The sequence below is a fragment of the Pecten maximus genome, chromosome 7 (assembly GCF_902652985.1).
Source record: "Pecten maximus chromosome 7, xPecMax1.1, whole genome shotgun sequence".
NCBI lineage: Eukaryota > Metazoa > Mollusca > Bivalvia > Pectinida > Pectinidae > Pecten > Pecten maximus.
The window spans coordinates 35,520,715-35,538,599 of NC_047021.1; the positions used below are offsets into that span (position 1 = coordinate 35,520,715).

Genomic DNA, 17,885 nt, shown 5'->3' on the forward strand with positions numbered 1-17,885 from the left:
TTTGGAGTAAAGACAAAGTCAAAGTTTTAATCTACGAACTGGACAGATCTTGTTGGTAGGAACCTCTCCAACTCTGGAAACCTCAATTACACATTACTGTGAAATAGAAAGAAATGTGTACAGGTGTTATGTTAATTATTCCATAGAAATATTTGATGTTATGACGATTTTTATCCATTTTTGTATCATTTTGCAAGGTACAAGCAAGGACTTTCCCAATCACATGCTCTCTGGCCTGCATCGTATGATGACATTTCTTAAACTATTACACATTGTCTTAACGATATATACATTGTACAGAAATTAAATTGTGATATATGACAATGAAATAAACAATATAGTATTGTATTTTATTACAATGACTGTGGATTTGTTTCGTAAATCATTGTACTTATATGTTCTAAGTAATGTTTCACAAAAATGTGACTTAACTTTGTCTGACGAGGAAAAGTGCAGTGGAAATCCATGTCTCCCGCACTATGACAAAGAGGAAGCGGGATCAAATCACCTTGGGAGTGAAGTCTTATTTTCTCTTCAAAATAAAATCACAGAAAAAGGCAGCATGAAAGATACAAAGTTGTTTCCAAGTGATCTAGTTTTTGGTGTGTAAGATATGATAAAATCTGAAATACTCAGATAAGTCGTTTTAAACAAAGGTTAGGATTGCTCACTTTAAACGAACTTGACTCCCATTTAAATCCACATCGCTGGATAAATTGTTTTATAAAATGGTTGCCGTGTTGAGAGTTAAATATATTTTACTTAACGTCGCTATTTGGCGTATCAACTCAAAATGTTTGGTTGTAATTTTACGAAACTGAAGTTATTCGGGTCTTCATCAGTTTTTTTCCTTCATTTTCTCTGGTCACTAATAAAGTATAAATGCATCAGAAAATTCTGTTCAATAACATCAGTGGTTTTAATTCAAGAGTTATGTCCCTTTACACAGAGATAATGCAATTAAAAATACAATGATTTTTATAAGAGTTCGCGTTAAACAATATCTCAAGTATGCATAGCAAATGGAGTACAGAGAAAGAAATGATATCACAAATGTTTAGTATGCACATTATTAGAGCGGATATCCATTCCCTGCCTACACTGCACTACGACCATCTGTCAGAAAGTGTCCGTCCGTCGTCCAGACCTACATATACGTTAATGCACAAATACTAATTCATTTTCAACTGTTAAATTATCAAATATGTCTAGCCATTTTGTAAGCTGCTGATAATTTTTTACAACAAGGAGACAGTCGACACATACAATCACTTTGTCACCTGATATATTAATGTTGCTTTTATATAAACATATCTTTATATAATACATTCTGTACCATTGTATGCATGTTTATGGAAAAGGACGTTTATTAGTTGCACAATTTGCGTCCAATTCCGTTTTCATTTTTTCATATAAAATATGTTTAAACTAAGTCAACACATACAGAATTGGAAAACTTAATCAATTTGTCTCGTTATATTTTTTTTAATTACATGTAACGATAGGATGTCACTGACAAAGATTACTTATACTTGGTATGACGTAATGATTTTATAATATTCAAAGGAAACAGGGAATGGAGGATATGTGTTTGCAAGGGGATATAGACAAAAGAAAAGCCTAATGAATAGAATAAAAAAATATTATTCAGACCATTGCGGCTGAAACGCGAATGAAATGAACAGGCCACAACACAATACAATACAATACAATACAATACAATACAATACAATACACCATACAATACAATACAATAAATACGTATTATGCAATACATGAACTTGGAACGCAAAATTAAATTATGAAATATCCGTTCTATAATCGCACACACCTGATTCAACACATCCAAGAAAATATTTACATTTCTAATAATATTTCAAAATTTCGACATTTGAAAAAGTTCGACCGAAATCCGATTCGTAGATAGATTTGAAATTTCCAGTTTACAGAGTTCGGAATTGCCGTTCTTAAAAGAAATATGGTGTATTTCCATTTATGTTTCGATATTAACAATAAGAAGAATATCAATATACATTGGAAAAAGACTGACAATTCTTATGAAGATCAACAAATTCAAAATTTGGGTGTTAGACAAGACAGTAGTGTTATATTTCACCTATAACCGGCTTGTAACATTATCTGAGCCCTACCTATTACATACAGTCTACAATTAACACCTGTCTGTCATTGGTATGCTTATCGATAAAGTTTACTTAGCTTACATTTATATATTTGTAATTAATCAGACCTCAGAAAGCAGTAAAAGATAATTTTTTCACCAATTGGAAATTAAATTTTAAAATGCTAAGGTTCGGTGGTATTATTAAAATCGACCATATTTTTTAAATAAACAATGAAATCGACATTTCAGTGTTTATAAAAATGGTTCTGTAAGCATACCATGTTACAAATAAAGGAGACGGTGTTAGGGGATTTAAACTTTACTCAAATTTAAAATCCGAATATGATTGAACAGGAGACGTGTGTATGTAAATATAACAATGGCACGAGATCTCTCTACCGTGACGTACCGGTATTATAATTTTTGTGTACATGCTTGTAATCAGTCTCGCTCGCGACATTTGAACAATGTAGAGGAAATGTTTTCGCTGTACGTCCAATATATTGTATATAATCCAATAATCTATTGGTCTTCTTGGATTATACTCATTTCGGATATCTCAATGAATATTACGTAAGCTTTATGCATTTATTCTTTTTACATTTCCGGTTGTGAATAATTAACTCCGTGGATGTAAAAACACAATTACCTTTTTCCCTATAGGGTGTGTATTTAAGTATTTAACAGGTTGATCCACATGGGCTTTGAGAACTATCGTTCACGGCTGGTAAGGTAGTATGTGTGTAGCGATTGATTTATATGTATACGTGACTCTTGAGATGGATCCATCCGACAACGGATGTTATGGGCTTTACAGTGTGTGATTTCATACATAATTGATGGAGGGAAACCCGTGGCAACCTCATCATGTTCAGTACCAGCAGCCACCACCGGCACACGAGGAAGAGAGACTATGTAACTCCCGAGAAGGAACGGCAGTGTTTGGACAGGCCGAAGGTTCACAGACAGAGGGGCTAGCACTCAGAGATCCCTGTCTAATAAGAGACGACTGTGATGAACAGGTCGAAACTGATAACCGTTCACGTCAGACGCAGCTGCCCCAGATGCAGAATCATTTGGCGGGAAACGAACAGCAACAACTGACGGTGACTGAACAGAATGGTCTTGTACCTAGAAATCAGAGACATGTGGACTTAGATCAGATTGTGCGATCTGAAAGTTTCGTAGATTGTCCTCAGACACAAGAGCCACCGGCACCACATGTTCCTGTACGACCGGAAGTGTCAACGTCATTTCCTGTTGTTTCACACGCGCCTCATAGTAGCGAAAATCGTCAAAATGGACATTCTCTGTGTAATCCACAGGATTCTAATACAGGCCGGGGTCGTACCCGGATAGACATGGCTTTGCTGACAGCTCCACCCCCCGGGCAGGAGGAAGAGGAAACGGAGGCAGTTGATGAGTTCATTGTGCCAATTCTCCCAATCCCCATGGCAATCGCATGCTGTCTAATGAACTTCGCGGCGCCGGGACTAGGTAAGTCTCGAGAGTTTTGGCCATCACTATCAGGCCCGATTTTTCATCCGAAATGTTGTTTTTTTTTTTTGCGTGTAGTTTGTGCATCACAAATATCAAGGTCATTAGTTGACATGTTGGCCAGGTAATACAGGTAAATTTCAAAATGTTGGCTAAGTGAGAATAAACCGTTCAGACCTGTCCGATTCAGAGTTTTCGTAAGGCACGGGGTTTTGAATAGTTAGTATTGTAACTTTTTACATGGATAAAGTGTTACAATCCCCTGTAATTATTTCTCTTAAAATTATGATAATTAACTTTTAGAAGAATGTACTTTAAGTTAACGCATTTAAAAAAAATCCTTGAATGTTGATTCACTTTAAAGTATGTTTAACTATGAATAATTATTCTAGTTTTAAAAGTAATCTTAGCTGTACATGTCAATTATCAATGACGTATTTAACAGATATTGTCCAATATGCTGTTTTGCCTCGATCCTGCGTGTCAAACTAATCAGTATATTGACAGAAATAACTACATTTTTGTTTTCTTTATTCTTTTTTTCTCTCTCTCTGTTTCCCTTTTCTATTGACATATACATTTTTGTCGCGCACATACATGGACATGTATTTATTTAATGACTGAAAAGTAAATTCACTCTGAATAGATCGACAAAACATAATTACTATCCTAAAGTAATTATCTTATTATGTATAATGAATAGGCTTTCCGTGTGAACTTTTTTTCAATAAACAAATAACAATTTGTGCAATTTACAGATTTTCGATGAATTTGCCCCCTGGTTTACTTAAATGCCCATTACATGTGCATGTTGGCAGCATTTCTGTTGAATTTATGAACACTAAGGACCTATTATAAAAATCAATTGTATTGTGTGTAAAAAGCTTTTCCTTCTCACTGAGATATCAAATTATCGTTTTAAAAATAATTGTGCGTGTTTCTAAATAATAAATATGGACAATTTACAGCTCAAGTAGAGGTAGAATCCATATTAAAACATATTCATGAAAAAAACCCATCAAAACATGTTCTTGCATAAATACAGTGTACATACATATTGCTTGAATACGGTTTAATGCTAGTGTTACTAGAAACTTCTCTGACGTAGTGGAACAGCGAACCAGGCTAAAACTAGATTCGTTACTTAGGAACAAACGTGAACATTGGCTTTTTTTAACATAAAATAAAGGATTCAAACCCCGACCGTCTTGTCGAATACTAAGTATGATGTCCTTCCTTGCTTAAATGATGTAACAAATCTCTGTTTAAACGTTAGTTTCAATCTTAACATAACATTCTTTGTTACCAACGCACAACAATCCGTGTTAATGCGTCTTCATTTAACTCCCTTCCAGGATGTAAATTTATGTAATTTGAATACTATTGCTAAATATATCGATATGTATATGTGACTTTTGTAAATACACGTATATTGTGCATACAAAGATATCATCATTTGCATTAATTTACATTTATAAAATATTAAAAAGGAAATATTCGTAAATAGACTGTATTCAATTTTGTTGCAGTTGGCCGACTTACAATGTAGCACGACATATGGGTTAGATGTTGCAAGACCGTAAAAACAAACAAACAAACAAACAAACAAATAAATAAATAAATAAACAAATAAACAAGAAGTAGGGTGTACTATATATAAATAATTACTGTTAATCAATAAATATGTTCCAATGTATCAAGTGATTACTCTTTTGTCTAGGGACCATCGTGGCGGGAATGTGCATGCCATGTTGTGGCGATGCCGAGGAGATGTCTCGGCGCCGGAAGTTATGTTCTGGCGCAGCCGTAGTTGGTGTGGGGTTCCTGCAGCTTCTTCTTACAGCCTGTTTCCTTGTTGGTTGGATTTGGAGCGCCATCTGGGGGTTGTCCCTCGTTGGTACATCATGTAAGTTCAATAACCATTTATATAAAATGTTAAAATATTATCATTCTTATTTTACCAGGATGTATTTAGTAACTTCAAAATAAGCAAGAGCATTTTCACCTTTGACATTTTCTATTTACGGCGTTACGTTCATGTGACAATAAATGCAATTAGTTGACGTGACGAACATTGGTGTGGTAATAGTATGTGACAAAGACCGGAGCATATGACAATAGATGACAATAGATGACAATCAAAATCACCGTAATACATGTACAGTGTATATCACAATAAATAGCATGTGACAATAACCGGAGCATATGGCAACAATGCAGGTATGTGAACATTGTAATTATCATATTACAATGTATATAGCAATATATGGTAGATATTGTATGTGATAATAACTGTAATACGTGTGCATACATTGTAATGGAAAGAACCGTAATATGTGACAAAAAGTGTATGAGTTGTTTAGTGTGTGACGATATCTATTACATTACATTAACCCTACTATATGATAATAACCGCAATATGTGATAATAACAGTAATTAGATGATAATAACCGAAATGTTGGACTATAAACATATTACGAAACATTATATGTGACTTGTGACTTGTCTGAAATGTGACTTCTATGTTTTTGGACACAACAAGATTTATTGACAGAATAACCATCAGTTTCAGACCAATTCACCTGGTTACAAATGTATTTATGACATGCTATTTCTGTTTCATTTAAGAACCCCATCCCACCCTGCACTAGTTATATATTTAAATCATGCGATATTTTTGCGTTGAAATGACAGTGGATTACTACGAAAAGCCGCAAGAAGTATCCAGCTGGAGAAATCGTGTCAGCAGTGCGCGCGCACAGTCAGACAGTACATGTGGATGCTTTTCCCGGCCACTAGGCTCCGGCAGAAGACGGCCTCGTTCTAATTTCATCTACCCGATGAGGGCGCCATCTGACATCGACCGAGATAGCCCGCCACCACCCTACGTGATGTTTGCCACACCCCCTCCTTCCTACAGCCCGCCATCCCCTGCAGTTGGCGCCAACAGTAACGCTGGTCAGGTGAGTTCTTTTGAAAAGAAGATACATTAAGCTTAGGTCTTTTCACGTGCATGTATAAATATGGTTATCGGATATCTACGGGTCTTTCCATAAGGCACAGCCAAAATAGTTTTTGATGAAAATTCCGAAGTTTGACGTTACTCTATGAAGTCAGCCAAGTAGCCCTATTCCACTGCTACCAGAGTATCTTAAAATATCATTAATAACATATTCCTGTTAAAATATGATCTAACGAGATGGCGATCCTCATGCTGAAAATAGTTTCCGATGAGACTGTTTAGAGGGCGGGTCGGCCCCTTCCCTCCCTTTCACTATGGCAGGAGTCGGCCCTCATCAGATTTTAAAAGTCTGATAAAACATGAAAACCCTTCGAATTAACTTATAATCTATAAGAGCCCAAAGTTATATTTAATTATTTCCCCCGCCTTTCCTCATTAGACCTCACTGCGCATACTTTTTAGCGACGAAATGGGCGGGAATTAAAACAAAGTTTTAAGACAAACACCTTACACCCCATAAGTAGATAAAGGCTGTTCGATGGCCATCGCATTGTTCATGCCATCAACAAATATATGATTTCCAGTATAAATGATATGTAACCTGAATTGATAGCGAAGATGCGAATAATGTGACTGGTTATCAAGCCCTGATTTAAGTAGAGAGAGTTATGGGCCTTTGTTAATTTTTCATCGAAGTTACCCGTGCATGTTGTACATTTATGTGCTGGGTAAAGCTCAGGGAAACACGGACTTTACCAGGATTTGTTCAAAAGTATATCTTTTTTTTAAAGTTTTTTTCAAACCCAAGTTGAACGTGGTCATAAATATTCGTTATAAAATTACCGAAGCGTGTCAGATATTGACAGCGACAGTTTCGTATTCTATTGACTGTGTCCATTTAAACTAGTTTTATGGTTGAAAAAGGATTATATACGTCTATCTACAATAATATAGAGAAATCGATACGGCTTTCGGTGTTTTCATAATTTATAAATTAACGATCACTCAACGACGTCTGCCAAAGCTGTCGACACTTTCCATACACTGGACACCGATAATGGACGCTGTAAGCTCGATTCTCGTCGAGGCATCTTAAATCAACACGAATTATTGGTCATGGAATAGTGAAATATTTACATTGTATAGCATTGTAAATATTAATATCTGCTCAATATAATTAATGTAATCTAGTTAATATTAAAACTACATAGAGTAGATATCGTTTTAACACTACAGGCGACTACAATGGAAATTTCTGTAAAGGAGATTTTCTTTTTTTTTCAGTTTTTTCTGCTTTGGAAATATAAGAGAACCCATAATAGGAAAAAATTATTTGTATTACATAAATCACAGGGAATCGACACAATTTTCAGTCCAAGATCGATACGCTATTATCAGTATATCATACTATTGATATACAATGTACGCAATGCGGGGTTGATGAATGGTGCCAAGCCCCTGTGACATAAACTTTGTCTGATGTGTCCGATGAGAAATTCGATATTCGTGAACATGTCGACATGATATAAATCATATCTATATAATACCCGTATACACGGACCTGAAATCAATACTATATCATTTATTCGTGTGTCAAAATAACTTATAAATTGTATATCAAACAGCCATTGTATTTAGAAGAATGGAGCTTGGCCTAAATATTTTACACGTACAGAATATTTTTCGAATTGTCTTATCAAACTGATGTTAATATATGTACATACATGATGTTACAGCGAATATTTCTAAAACCACAAAATGCCATGACAGCTGATATTTAGATTAAGAGACTTAAAATGTATATTGAAATTATATGAGAAGAACTTTAGTTTTATAACTGGAGAATGTCATGCAAAAAAAAAAAAATGAATATATATATATATATTGCCCATTTAATCAGTCAATATTAATAATTAATGAAGAGCTTGAAACATTTTTTATTTACAGCCTTGCATGATATACTGTAGGAAACTATATTTAAACCCTAACCCCAGGTTTAAATCAAACATACTTATAGATGTTAATTTGTCCCGTTTATCTAAGAGTTATGTGTCTATAATATCATGGTTTTATTCCGCAAAGAAAGTGTATCACAAATTGATTTTATTGTTTAGTCATATATTTGACTCTATTACTAAAATTAAGTTTTTTGGCTAACCAATGGAAGCTGTTGTACTTTCACTGCCTTACTGTATTAAATCATTTGTAATGAAATATATACATTATGTATATGGGTAGTTGAGACTACAAACCTTATTGTATAGACTTTATATACATTGATAGACGGTGTATTGTTTTGTTGCCATCATGTATCGAATTTCTGTCCCCGAGGATATGGCATTATTAACATTCCAAAACAGACATTTAAACTTTACAATGACTTATTGTGAATCAATGTTTTTATATGGAATCACGAATTTCATTAACATTCAATGCTATATTGCTTATCTCCCTTACATATTTTGCAAGTTGTTTATAAACTAAAAATCTACTGTTCCTTAAACCTATAATACAGAATTTTAAAGCGTTATATTAGAGTTAAGGATGTATGTTACTTTTATACATATCGAGTTAAGGATGTATGCTACATGTACCTTTTATGCATGTCTTTTATTGAAGAGTTAAGGATGTATGCTACCATTTATAGATATCGAGTTAAGGATGTATGCTACCTTTTATACATGTCTTTTGTGTTAGTGTTAAGGATGTATGTTACCTTTATACATATCGAGTTAAGGATGTATGCTACCTTTTATACATGCCTTTTTGTGTTAAAGTTAAGTATGTATGTTACCTTTTATATATGTCTTTTGTGTAAGAGTTAAGGATGCATGCTACCTTAAACATTATATTTCGATCTGTGTTATAGTAAATGGTATATCCTACATTATACCGGTGAATAGTGTTAGGAGTTGTCACCCTTCCAAGCATTTTGTTCCGCATGGGTTAAATACTGTGTATAAGGTGTTGAAAACTGCTGCATGTATCTAGTATATGATATTTTTTGACTAAAAAATAAGAATAAGACTTATATATATCCTAGTGTATCTTAAAAAAAAGTAAATGTAAAAATGATCATGTAACAAAATCAACAAATGTGATAGAATATAGCAGAAAACTTTCGGTGGTTTGAGAGTGTTTCTAAAGCTAAAAATTGCAAATTGATATGTTACAGCTCCCGACGCAAGACTTGCCAGAAAATAATGAAACCCCAAATCTCAGCTCCGCAAATCGATGTGCAGTGTGCCAGAAAGATTTCGTTACAGAAGAACACAGGGTAAGCTAGTGACGTCATACTCAACAATTGTCAATCCTTCACAGAGTTATCGTTCTTTTTTAAGCAAATCTTCTGACAATACTATGACTATATTTGTATGTATTGAATGTATCGAGTACATATTTACGTAAAAATAATGAAAATGTACGGAGGAAACTGAACTAATCAATACCATGGATAACGCCATAAACTAAAATCAATATCAGCAAAAAATTTAATAATGAATAATAAAAATTATTTCTATTTTTATATATTTCAGTTTTCCTGTCGGCGGTGTACAGATATTGTGTGTGGTCATTGTTACACAAAACGTATTCCATTCCAAGGGGGAGATTGCTCTATCGTGTGTGACGTATGTTATAATGAACATCTCGAGATGGAGGCGGAAATGAACGACCACATATAGCACTGCGCAAGCGCAATAGACGTATCGGTTTTCAAAACCGATTTGGATTAACTTATTTCATACCGTTTTTAAACAATATTGAATCATAACTCGATGTCCTTACTAGGATTTTAAAATTTGGTATGGATGTTACAAAGATCAAGCTCAGCTACAGAACATGTGGTGATACACACAAGACCATTCTCTGGAATTTAAGTATGCCTACGATATTATGTATCTGGGTGTTTGTGAACTTCTTATAGGGAGATGATTTGATCTTCATCAGACAGATGCTTGTTGAATTGGCGAGAGTTTTACTCGCATATCAAGCGTTTTGTCGAACATGATGTATAACACAATGTTACTTTATACTGTGATATTCTCTCTCCCAGGGTTCATAGTGCCAGTAAATATGTTGGGGGCCGCAAAGCACTCTGGGAGATATGTATAATGTGATAGAAATATATTATGGTGCTGATCTTCGGTTTGGTTTAAGATTCATTTTTGACTTCGTCTTGTTAATATGTTATCTCCTCATTTCCAACGTGAGCGGGCGTTTTCCTGGTGGTATACACACCCGGAACTCCTCGGGGAATCTACATTATTTCAGTGACAATGCCCGTCAAATACTTACACTTGGATGTCAATATTTTCATAAAAATAAGTATGTTCATTTAGTGATTATAAGATTTAATAAATCAAAAGTTTCATACACAGAAGAATGTTGAATTTCTCCGCATGCAGGTGCCGGTGACTGCTATTTGTCACTGGTATCTTTTGATTTCTCAATATTTTTTCTAACCTTACTCGGAGCACAGGGACAAACAATAGAATATTACATGTCATATTACAGGAAAATGAAATATTACAAGTTCATGTGACTCGGAGTTATACGAGGGACTTATGTCAGGGACCTGAGAATTTGCCTCAGTCTATACATGATATAGTTTTAAATGTAATAAAACCTGTATAGAGGTTACATCAGCATTCGACAGACACACTATACATACATCATTGAGGGGAACCTACTATTAATATACAACCTAATTACACATGTACAGTATAATAAGTATCTACTGATATACTGTAGTCGTCGCGCTAGGTCTTAAGGAACCCTAACAATTTCTCTGGTCCCTAGCGATCGTCTACGCAGATCCGTCCTTTTCTGATAGACAGACGGATAAATCAATCATTCACCATCAATCAAATTATAGACAACAGTGATATTGTAGTTGCTACCACAATTAATATCAGAAGAATGTTTCGAAATCCGACCCAAAGTTTGAAAGATATTTACGCTTATCAATTCCACGAAACACATCAAGGATAGAATTAGAATGAAGAAATGTACATTATAAATAACAAAGATCCCAATGTTATGATGTATGAATAATGGAAATACGATATAAACATCACGTGTAAAATAGAAAGATACAGCATCAATAACAAAGATACAGCATAAATATCAAAGATACAGCATGGATAACAAAGATACAGAATGAATAACAAAGATACAGCATGAATTACAAAGATACAGCATCAATAACAAAGATACAGTAGGGATAACAAAGATACCGCATCAATAACAAAGATACAGCATCAATAACAAAGATACAGCATGAATGACAAAGATACAGCATGGATAACAAAGATACAGCATGGATAACAAAGATACAGCATCAATAACAAAGATACAGCATGGATAACAAAGATACAACATGGATAACAAAGATACAGCATGAATGGCAAAGATACATAATGAATAACAAAGATACAGCATCAATAACAATGATACAGCATGGATAACAAAGATACAGCATGGATAACAAAGATACAGCATGGATAACAAAGATACAGCATGAATTATAAAGATACAGCATGGATAACAAAGATACAGCATCAATAACAAAGATACAGCATCAATAACAAAGAAACAGCATGAATGACAAAGATACAGCATGGATAACAAAGATACAGAATGAATTACAAAGATACAGCATGAATTACAAAGATACAGCATCAATAACAAAGATAAAGCATGAATGACAAAGATACAGCATGGATAACAAAGATACAGAATGAATTACAAAGATACAGCATGAATGGCAAAGATACAGAATGAATAACAAATATAGAGAATGAATAACAAAGATACAGCATCAATAACAAAGATACAGCATCAATAACAAAGATACAGCATCAATAACAAAGATACAGCATGGATAACAAAGATACAGCATGAATGGCAAAGATACAGAATGAATAACAAAGATACAGCATCAATAACAAAGATACAACATGGATAACAAAGATACAGCATGGATAACAAAGATACAGAATGAATAACAAAGATACAGCATCAATAACAAAGATACAGCATCAATAACAAAGATACAGCTTGGATAACAAAGATACAGCATGAATGACAAAATTACAGCATCAATAACAAAGATACAGCGTGGATAACAAAGATACAGCATGAATTGCAAAGATACAGAATGAATAACAAAGATACAGCATGAATAACAAAGATACAACATGGATAACAAAGATACAGCATGAATGGCAAAGATACAGAATGAATAACAAAGATACAGAATGAAAAACAAAGATACAGCATCAATAACAAAGATACAGCATCAATAACAAAGATACAACATGGATAACAAAGATACAGCATGAATCGCAAAGATACAGAATGAATAACAAAGATACTGCATGAATAACAAAGATACAACATGGATAACAAAGATACAGCATGAATGGCAAAGATACAGAATGAATAACAAAGATACAGAATAAATAACAAAGATACAGCATGAATGGCAAAGATACAGAATGAATAACAATGATACAGCATCAATAACAAAGATACAGCATCAAAAACAAAGATACAACATGGATAACAAAGATACAGCATGAATCGCAAAGATACAGAATGAATAACAAAGATACTGCATGAATAACAAAGATACTGAATGAATAACAAAGATACAGCATCGATAACAAATATACAGCATCGATAACAAAGATACTGCATGAATAACAAAGATACAGTAAGGATAACAAAGATACAGTAGGGATAACAAAGATACAGCATCAATAACAAAGATACAGAATAAATAACAAAGATACAGCTTTTAATTGATAAACTATATAAGGTTAAATGATAAAATGCGTGGACGTTCCTTTTACCTTGAATATTATGCGTAAATTGCGTTTTTTTGTATGTTGAATATCGGTAGGTAATAATTAAGATCGGTACGATAATGATAAAGTTATACCGATAATGATAAAACAATACCGATAATGATAAAATTATACCGATAATGATAAAACTATACCGATAATGATAAACTATACCGATAATGATAAAACTATACCGATAATGGTAACGTTATACCGATAATGATAAAACTATACCGATAATGATAAAAATATACCGAAAATGGTAAAGTTATACCGAAAATGATCAAACTATACCGATAATGATAAAGAAATACCGATAATGATAAAACTATACCGATAATGATAAACTATACCGATAGTAATAAAACTATACCGATAATGATAAAACTATAGCGATAATGATAAAACTATACCGATAATGATAAAACTATACCGATAATGATAAAACTATACCGATAATGATGAACTATACCGATAATGATAAAACTATACCGAAAATGGTAAAGTTATACCGATAATGATAAAATTATACCGATAATGATAAAACTATACCGATAATGATAGAACTATACCGATAATGATAAACTATACCGATAATGATAAAATTATACCGATAGTGATAAAACTATACCGATAATGATAAACTATACCGATAATGATAAAGAAATACCGATAATGATAAAACTATACCGATAGTGATAAAACTATACCGATAATGATAAAACTATACCGATATGATAAAAATATACCGATAATGATAAACTATACCGATAATGATAAAACTATACCGATATGATAAAAATATACCGATGATGATAAAACTATACCGAAAATGATAAAACTATACCGATAATGATAATATATACCGATAATGATAAAATATACCGATAATGATAAAATATGCCGATAATGATAAGTTATAAATGATACAGCTATACCGATAATAATTAAGCTTTACCGACAGTGATAAAGCTACACAGATAATAAAGCACCATCAATATTGTGATTTTAAGAATGAAAACAAAACAATGTAAGGTATTTTTTAGATATTTATTTATTAAACTTGAGAATTGTTTCCCTGAAAAGTTGTCATATTTTTTCACATACCTATCGTTCACCTTGACTTTATGATTTGGTTTGGGATAATGTAAAAAACGGACTTGTGTAAGTCTAGGGAAAATATCGTGATATCATATAATTATATAGGAATATATCATATATACATGTAACTGGTTTGATAGGCTGCCTCAGGTGTTGTATGAAGGCTGTAATACCTGTTATACATATCATACGCATGCACATTATAAGTTTCCTTATCAATAATAGAGTATAGACCCAATACACAGACACATTCGCTTGCTGACACACATACCACGGTGATGCTACGGTAAACACACATACACACAAACTGGCTGAGCATACCGGATGTGGTGATTCCTAAAGAATTAATCTGACCCCACGGGATAGCTAGATGGGTGTCGGTAGTGGTGACGGGACCCTGAGGGCCCGGGGTAAGAAGAAACGGATCTATATCCCTGCCCTTCCAATGCCCCTGGCGACGCTGTGCTGTGTGCTCAATTTCATAATACCTGGACTTGGTATGTATACTTATGTTTACATTTACTTACCTGTTTTAAACATATTTAGGTACATTTCACATTGCTATGTAATGATTCAAATACGTGTGTTGCGTGTCTACAACATAATGGACAAGTTCGTCACACGTGTGTATTTCTCGTATGAACCATTTGTACAACTACATGTAGGATGTTTACATTCTATGGGCGTTGGTGACGCATTCCTGCTCCATTTCACGTGCTTTCGAGTTTAATTTAACAGAGCATATGTCAGGATCACATTATAAGCACAGATAGGAACTATATAAATACAGTATAAACAATATACGAAAAGAGGACAAACGGGTTCCAGACGTTGACGTAATCACCAATGAAGTGGTTCCGTGTTATCTGACACAAGACTGCTAGAGTTATTCCCCTTTATCCAGGTTTTGGATTTTAGAACTTTGCTTGATACTATCACGTCATTCTTGACTAATTATTTAGGAACTATCGTGGCGGGATTATGCGTGTGTTGCTGTTCACGGAACGAGGACATGGGAGGCGGGGAGCAGTGTGGGAGTTGCACAATGAGCATCCTGATCGGACTCCTTCAGCTAATTCTTACAGCTCTAATCATTGGCTGGGTGTGGTCATGTGTCTGGGGCGTCATGATGATTGGCATGTCATGTAAGTATATCAACTTAATTTACGCGTGATGTCATTACAAACTCCCTGCATGTCAGGTTACCAGTTTTAATGAAAGTTCCTAAGCTAAGATTTTCCCTTTTGAATTTTAAGTTACAAAGTACCTTGGTCCAGGTAAGATAATGTACTAGCCCCCTACCGACTAACTAAACTCATCTTTATTTGTAAAGTGAATAATTTGCTTTACCACTTAATTTTCATTTCAGCTGAATATTACCACGACAATCCGGCGTATGGCGATACGGCGACATATCCGGTAAATCCACAGCAGCAAGGTGTCCCTGCTAACCAATACGGATCTCCGGGACAGGCGGGAGTTCCTCCTAATCAGACATACCCCTACCAACCAGCACCAGGTGGTTACCAGCCAGGTCAACAACCACCTTACAACCAGCCTCAACCCTACCAAACACCGGGTCAACCGTACCAATCACCGGCTCAACCCTACCAAACACCGGCTCAACCCTATCAACCGTCAGTTCAACCCTACCAACCACAGCCAGGGCCCCACATGGGCGGGTTCCCTCCTCCAGAGCCAAATCCAAAGATGGCCCCTGCGGGTCCGCCACAAGCACCCCCCTACTCAGAAAACAGATTAGAACCATCAGCGCCAATGGAACCACCGCCCCCGTATTCACCAACGTGAAACAGAAATGTGAGTCCATTTCCGGTTTACTAGAATTCAAATCACACATTCCCGGCAATGCAGCTTGGGACTGTCAGATGTCAATCGGTGCCGCATGATTGGCTCTGGTGAAGGTTGTTTAGATATCTAATTTTGGAGGAGATGCTTTATGAAATTAATGATTCACACTTGGAAACTGGAATTGTGACATGTCCAACAAGTGAATGACGTCATCGTCTCAATATTGTGAGAGGGTTACTCATTTATAGGAAACTGTAATCCAGCTTGGATTTACTGATCTACTGAAATTGTCAGAAGCGTATTACTGATATTTACGCTTCCAATTCTGTAATGTCTCATAACTTAGACTAATTTTCATTCCAAGTGTCGTTTTTGTCATTATACTTGATCGTGAAAAAGTTTGAGAACAAACTTGTAAATAGCGACGACATATTTTCGAAGACTTCCGATTGGCAGTGTTATCTTTAATCAGGGCGAGCAGATTTGGTCTGCGGGCAATTAAATGCTGGCTTGTACATGCCCGATAAACAAGCGGAATTTCCTTAAAAGTTTTACCTTTTCATTTGAGAAATTAAAAATGCTACTTATTCAGTTTAATTGGACCACCATGTTTCACCTTTGACCTACATTGTAGTACTTTTGATCCCAAACTTGCCCGAAGGACCAGTGACGCTGAAATCATACTACTTGCCCTTCAATATACATGTAATATTACTTATCTCAGCTATGGGGCGCCAAACAAAGCTAACAATTATATGCACGATTTACGACACTTGGTAACGGAACTAATTAAAATCTCAATGTGATAATTACATTTGTCTTTCAATATTCGAGTTCTGATAAGATACAGTTTTTATCTTTACTCAACAAAAAGTTGATTTAAACAAATTGAAACCACGCCTTTTTAATATGATTTTTCATCTTAGTTTAAAAAAAGATATCTTTTTGAGTTACGTTTTTAAGCTTTTATGTGTTTTTGTAATGTACATAGCTTCTTACTTGATTCTCAATTTCGAGCACATATTATTGTACAGATTTTCAATCAAATATTACGTACTGTCGGTGGCTAATATTTGATATTTGTCTTTTCGATTTGTCACCCGCGAAAAGACACAACGCGACAAAGCGAAACAGCCTTAAAGCAATAATCGCCAAAGCGAAATAACGAAAAATAGGTAAAATCGCCAAACTGAAATACAATTTGACGACAGTTGTGTTTTATGCTTTGTGCCCTAGTTTCTTCGGTTTTTTAGGATTTATTCATATCAAAACATGATTTTTGTTTTGGCGATTTTTCATCTTTTCGCTTTGACGGATTTTCGTTATTTCGTTTTGTCGCTTGATATTTTTTCGCAGGCGATAAAGCGAACTGACGAAATGTCGTATGTAAGCCAACGTTATTGTATATACATGCACGATGATGATAATGACCTTAATTCACAATAACACCCAGCATGCCTGATACCTACAATGCAATGTATATATATGAACATGCAACAAGTGTTCAACTACTTCAAGTTCATGGGTTGTGCTCGTTATATT

The 17,885-nt window shown here is 34.6% G+C and overlaps 2 protein-coding genes across 2 annotated transcripts; both read left to right on the forward strand.

Annotated features, from left to right (window-relative positions):
- The first annotated feature begins 2,589 nt into the window (after positions 1-2,589).
- On the forward strand, positions 2,590-10,960 carry LOC117330701. The gene is made up of 5 exons (XM_033889153.1): positions 2,590-3,619; positions 5,340-5,525; positions 6,315-6,583; positions 9,758-9,859; positions 10,119-10,960. Exons 1-5 carry the CDS (start codon positions 2,962-2,964, stop codon positions 10,263-10,265), a joined length of 1,362 nt encoding a protein of 453 aa, XP_033745044.1. The 5' UTR covers positions 2,590-2,961; the 3' UTR covers positions 10,266-10,960.
- Positions 10,961-14,775: 3,815 nt separating this feature from the next.
- LOC117330702 (basic proline-rich protein-like) lies at positions 14,776-17,825 on the forward strand. The gene is made up of 3 exons (XM_033889154.1): positions 14,776-15,031; positions 15,497-15,679; positions 15,904-17,825. Exons 1-3 carry the CDS (start codon positions 14,905-14,907, stop codon positions 16,341-16,343), a joined length of 750 nt encoding a protein of 249 aa, XP_033745045.1. The 5' UTR covers positions 14,776-14,904; the 3' UTR covers positions 16,344-17,825.
- The last annotated feature ends 60 nt before the right edge of the window (positions 17,826-17,885 follow it).

Coding starts and splice junctions, on each gene's coding strand:
- LOC117330701 (XM_033889153.1), top strand. CDS start 2,962: ATGGAGGGAAACCCGTGGCAACCTCATCATGTTCAGTACCAGCAGCCA. Junction 3,620..5,339: donor CTTCGCGGCGCCGGGACTAG/GTAAGTCTCGAG, acceptor TCTTTTGTCTAG/GGACCATCGTGGCGGGAATG. Junction 9,860..10,118: donor TCGTTACAGAAGAACACAGG/GTAAGCTAGTGA, acceptor TATATATTTCAG/TTTTCCTGTCGGCGGTGTAC.
- LOC117330702 (XM_033889154.1), top strand. CDS start 14,905: ATGGGTGTCGGTAGTGGTGACGGGACCCTGAGGGCCCGGGGTAAGAAG. Junction 15,032..15,496: donor TTTCATAATACCTGGACTTG/GTATGTATACTT, acceptor CTAATTATTTAG/GAACTATCGTGGCGGGATTA. Junction 15,680..15,903: donor CATGATGATTGGCATGTCAT/GTAAGTATATCA, acceptor TTTTCATTTCAG/CTGAATATTACCACGACAAT.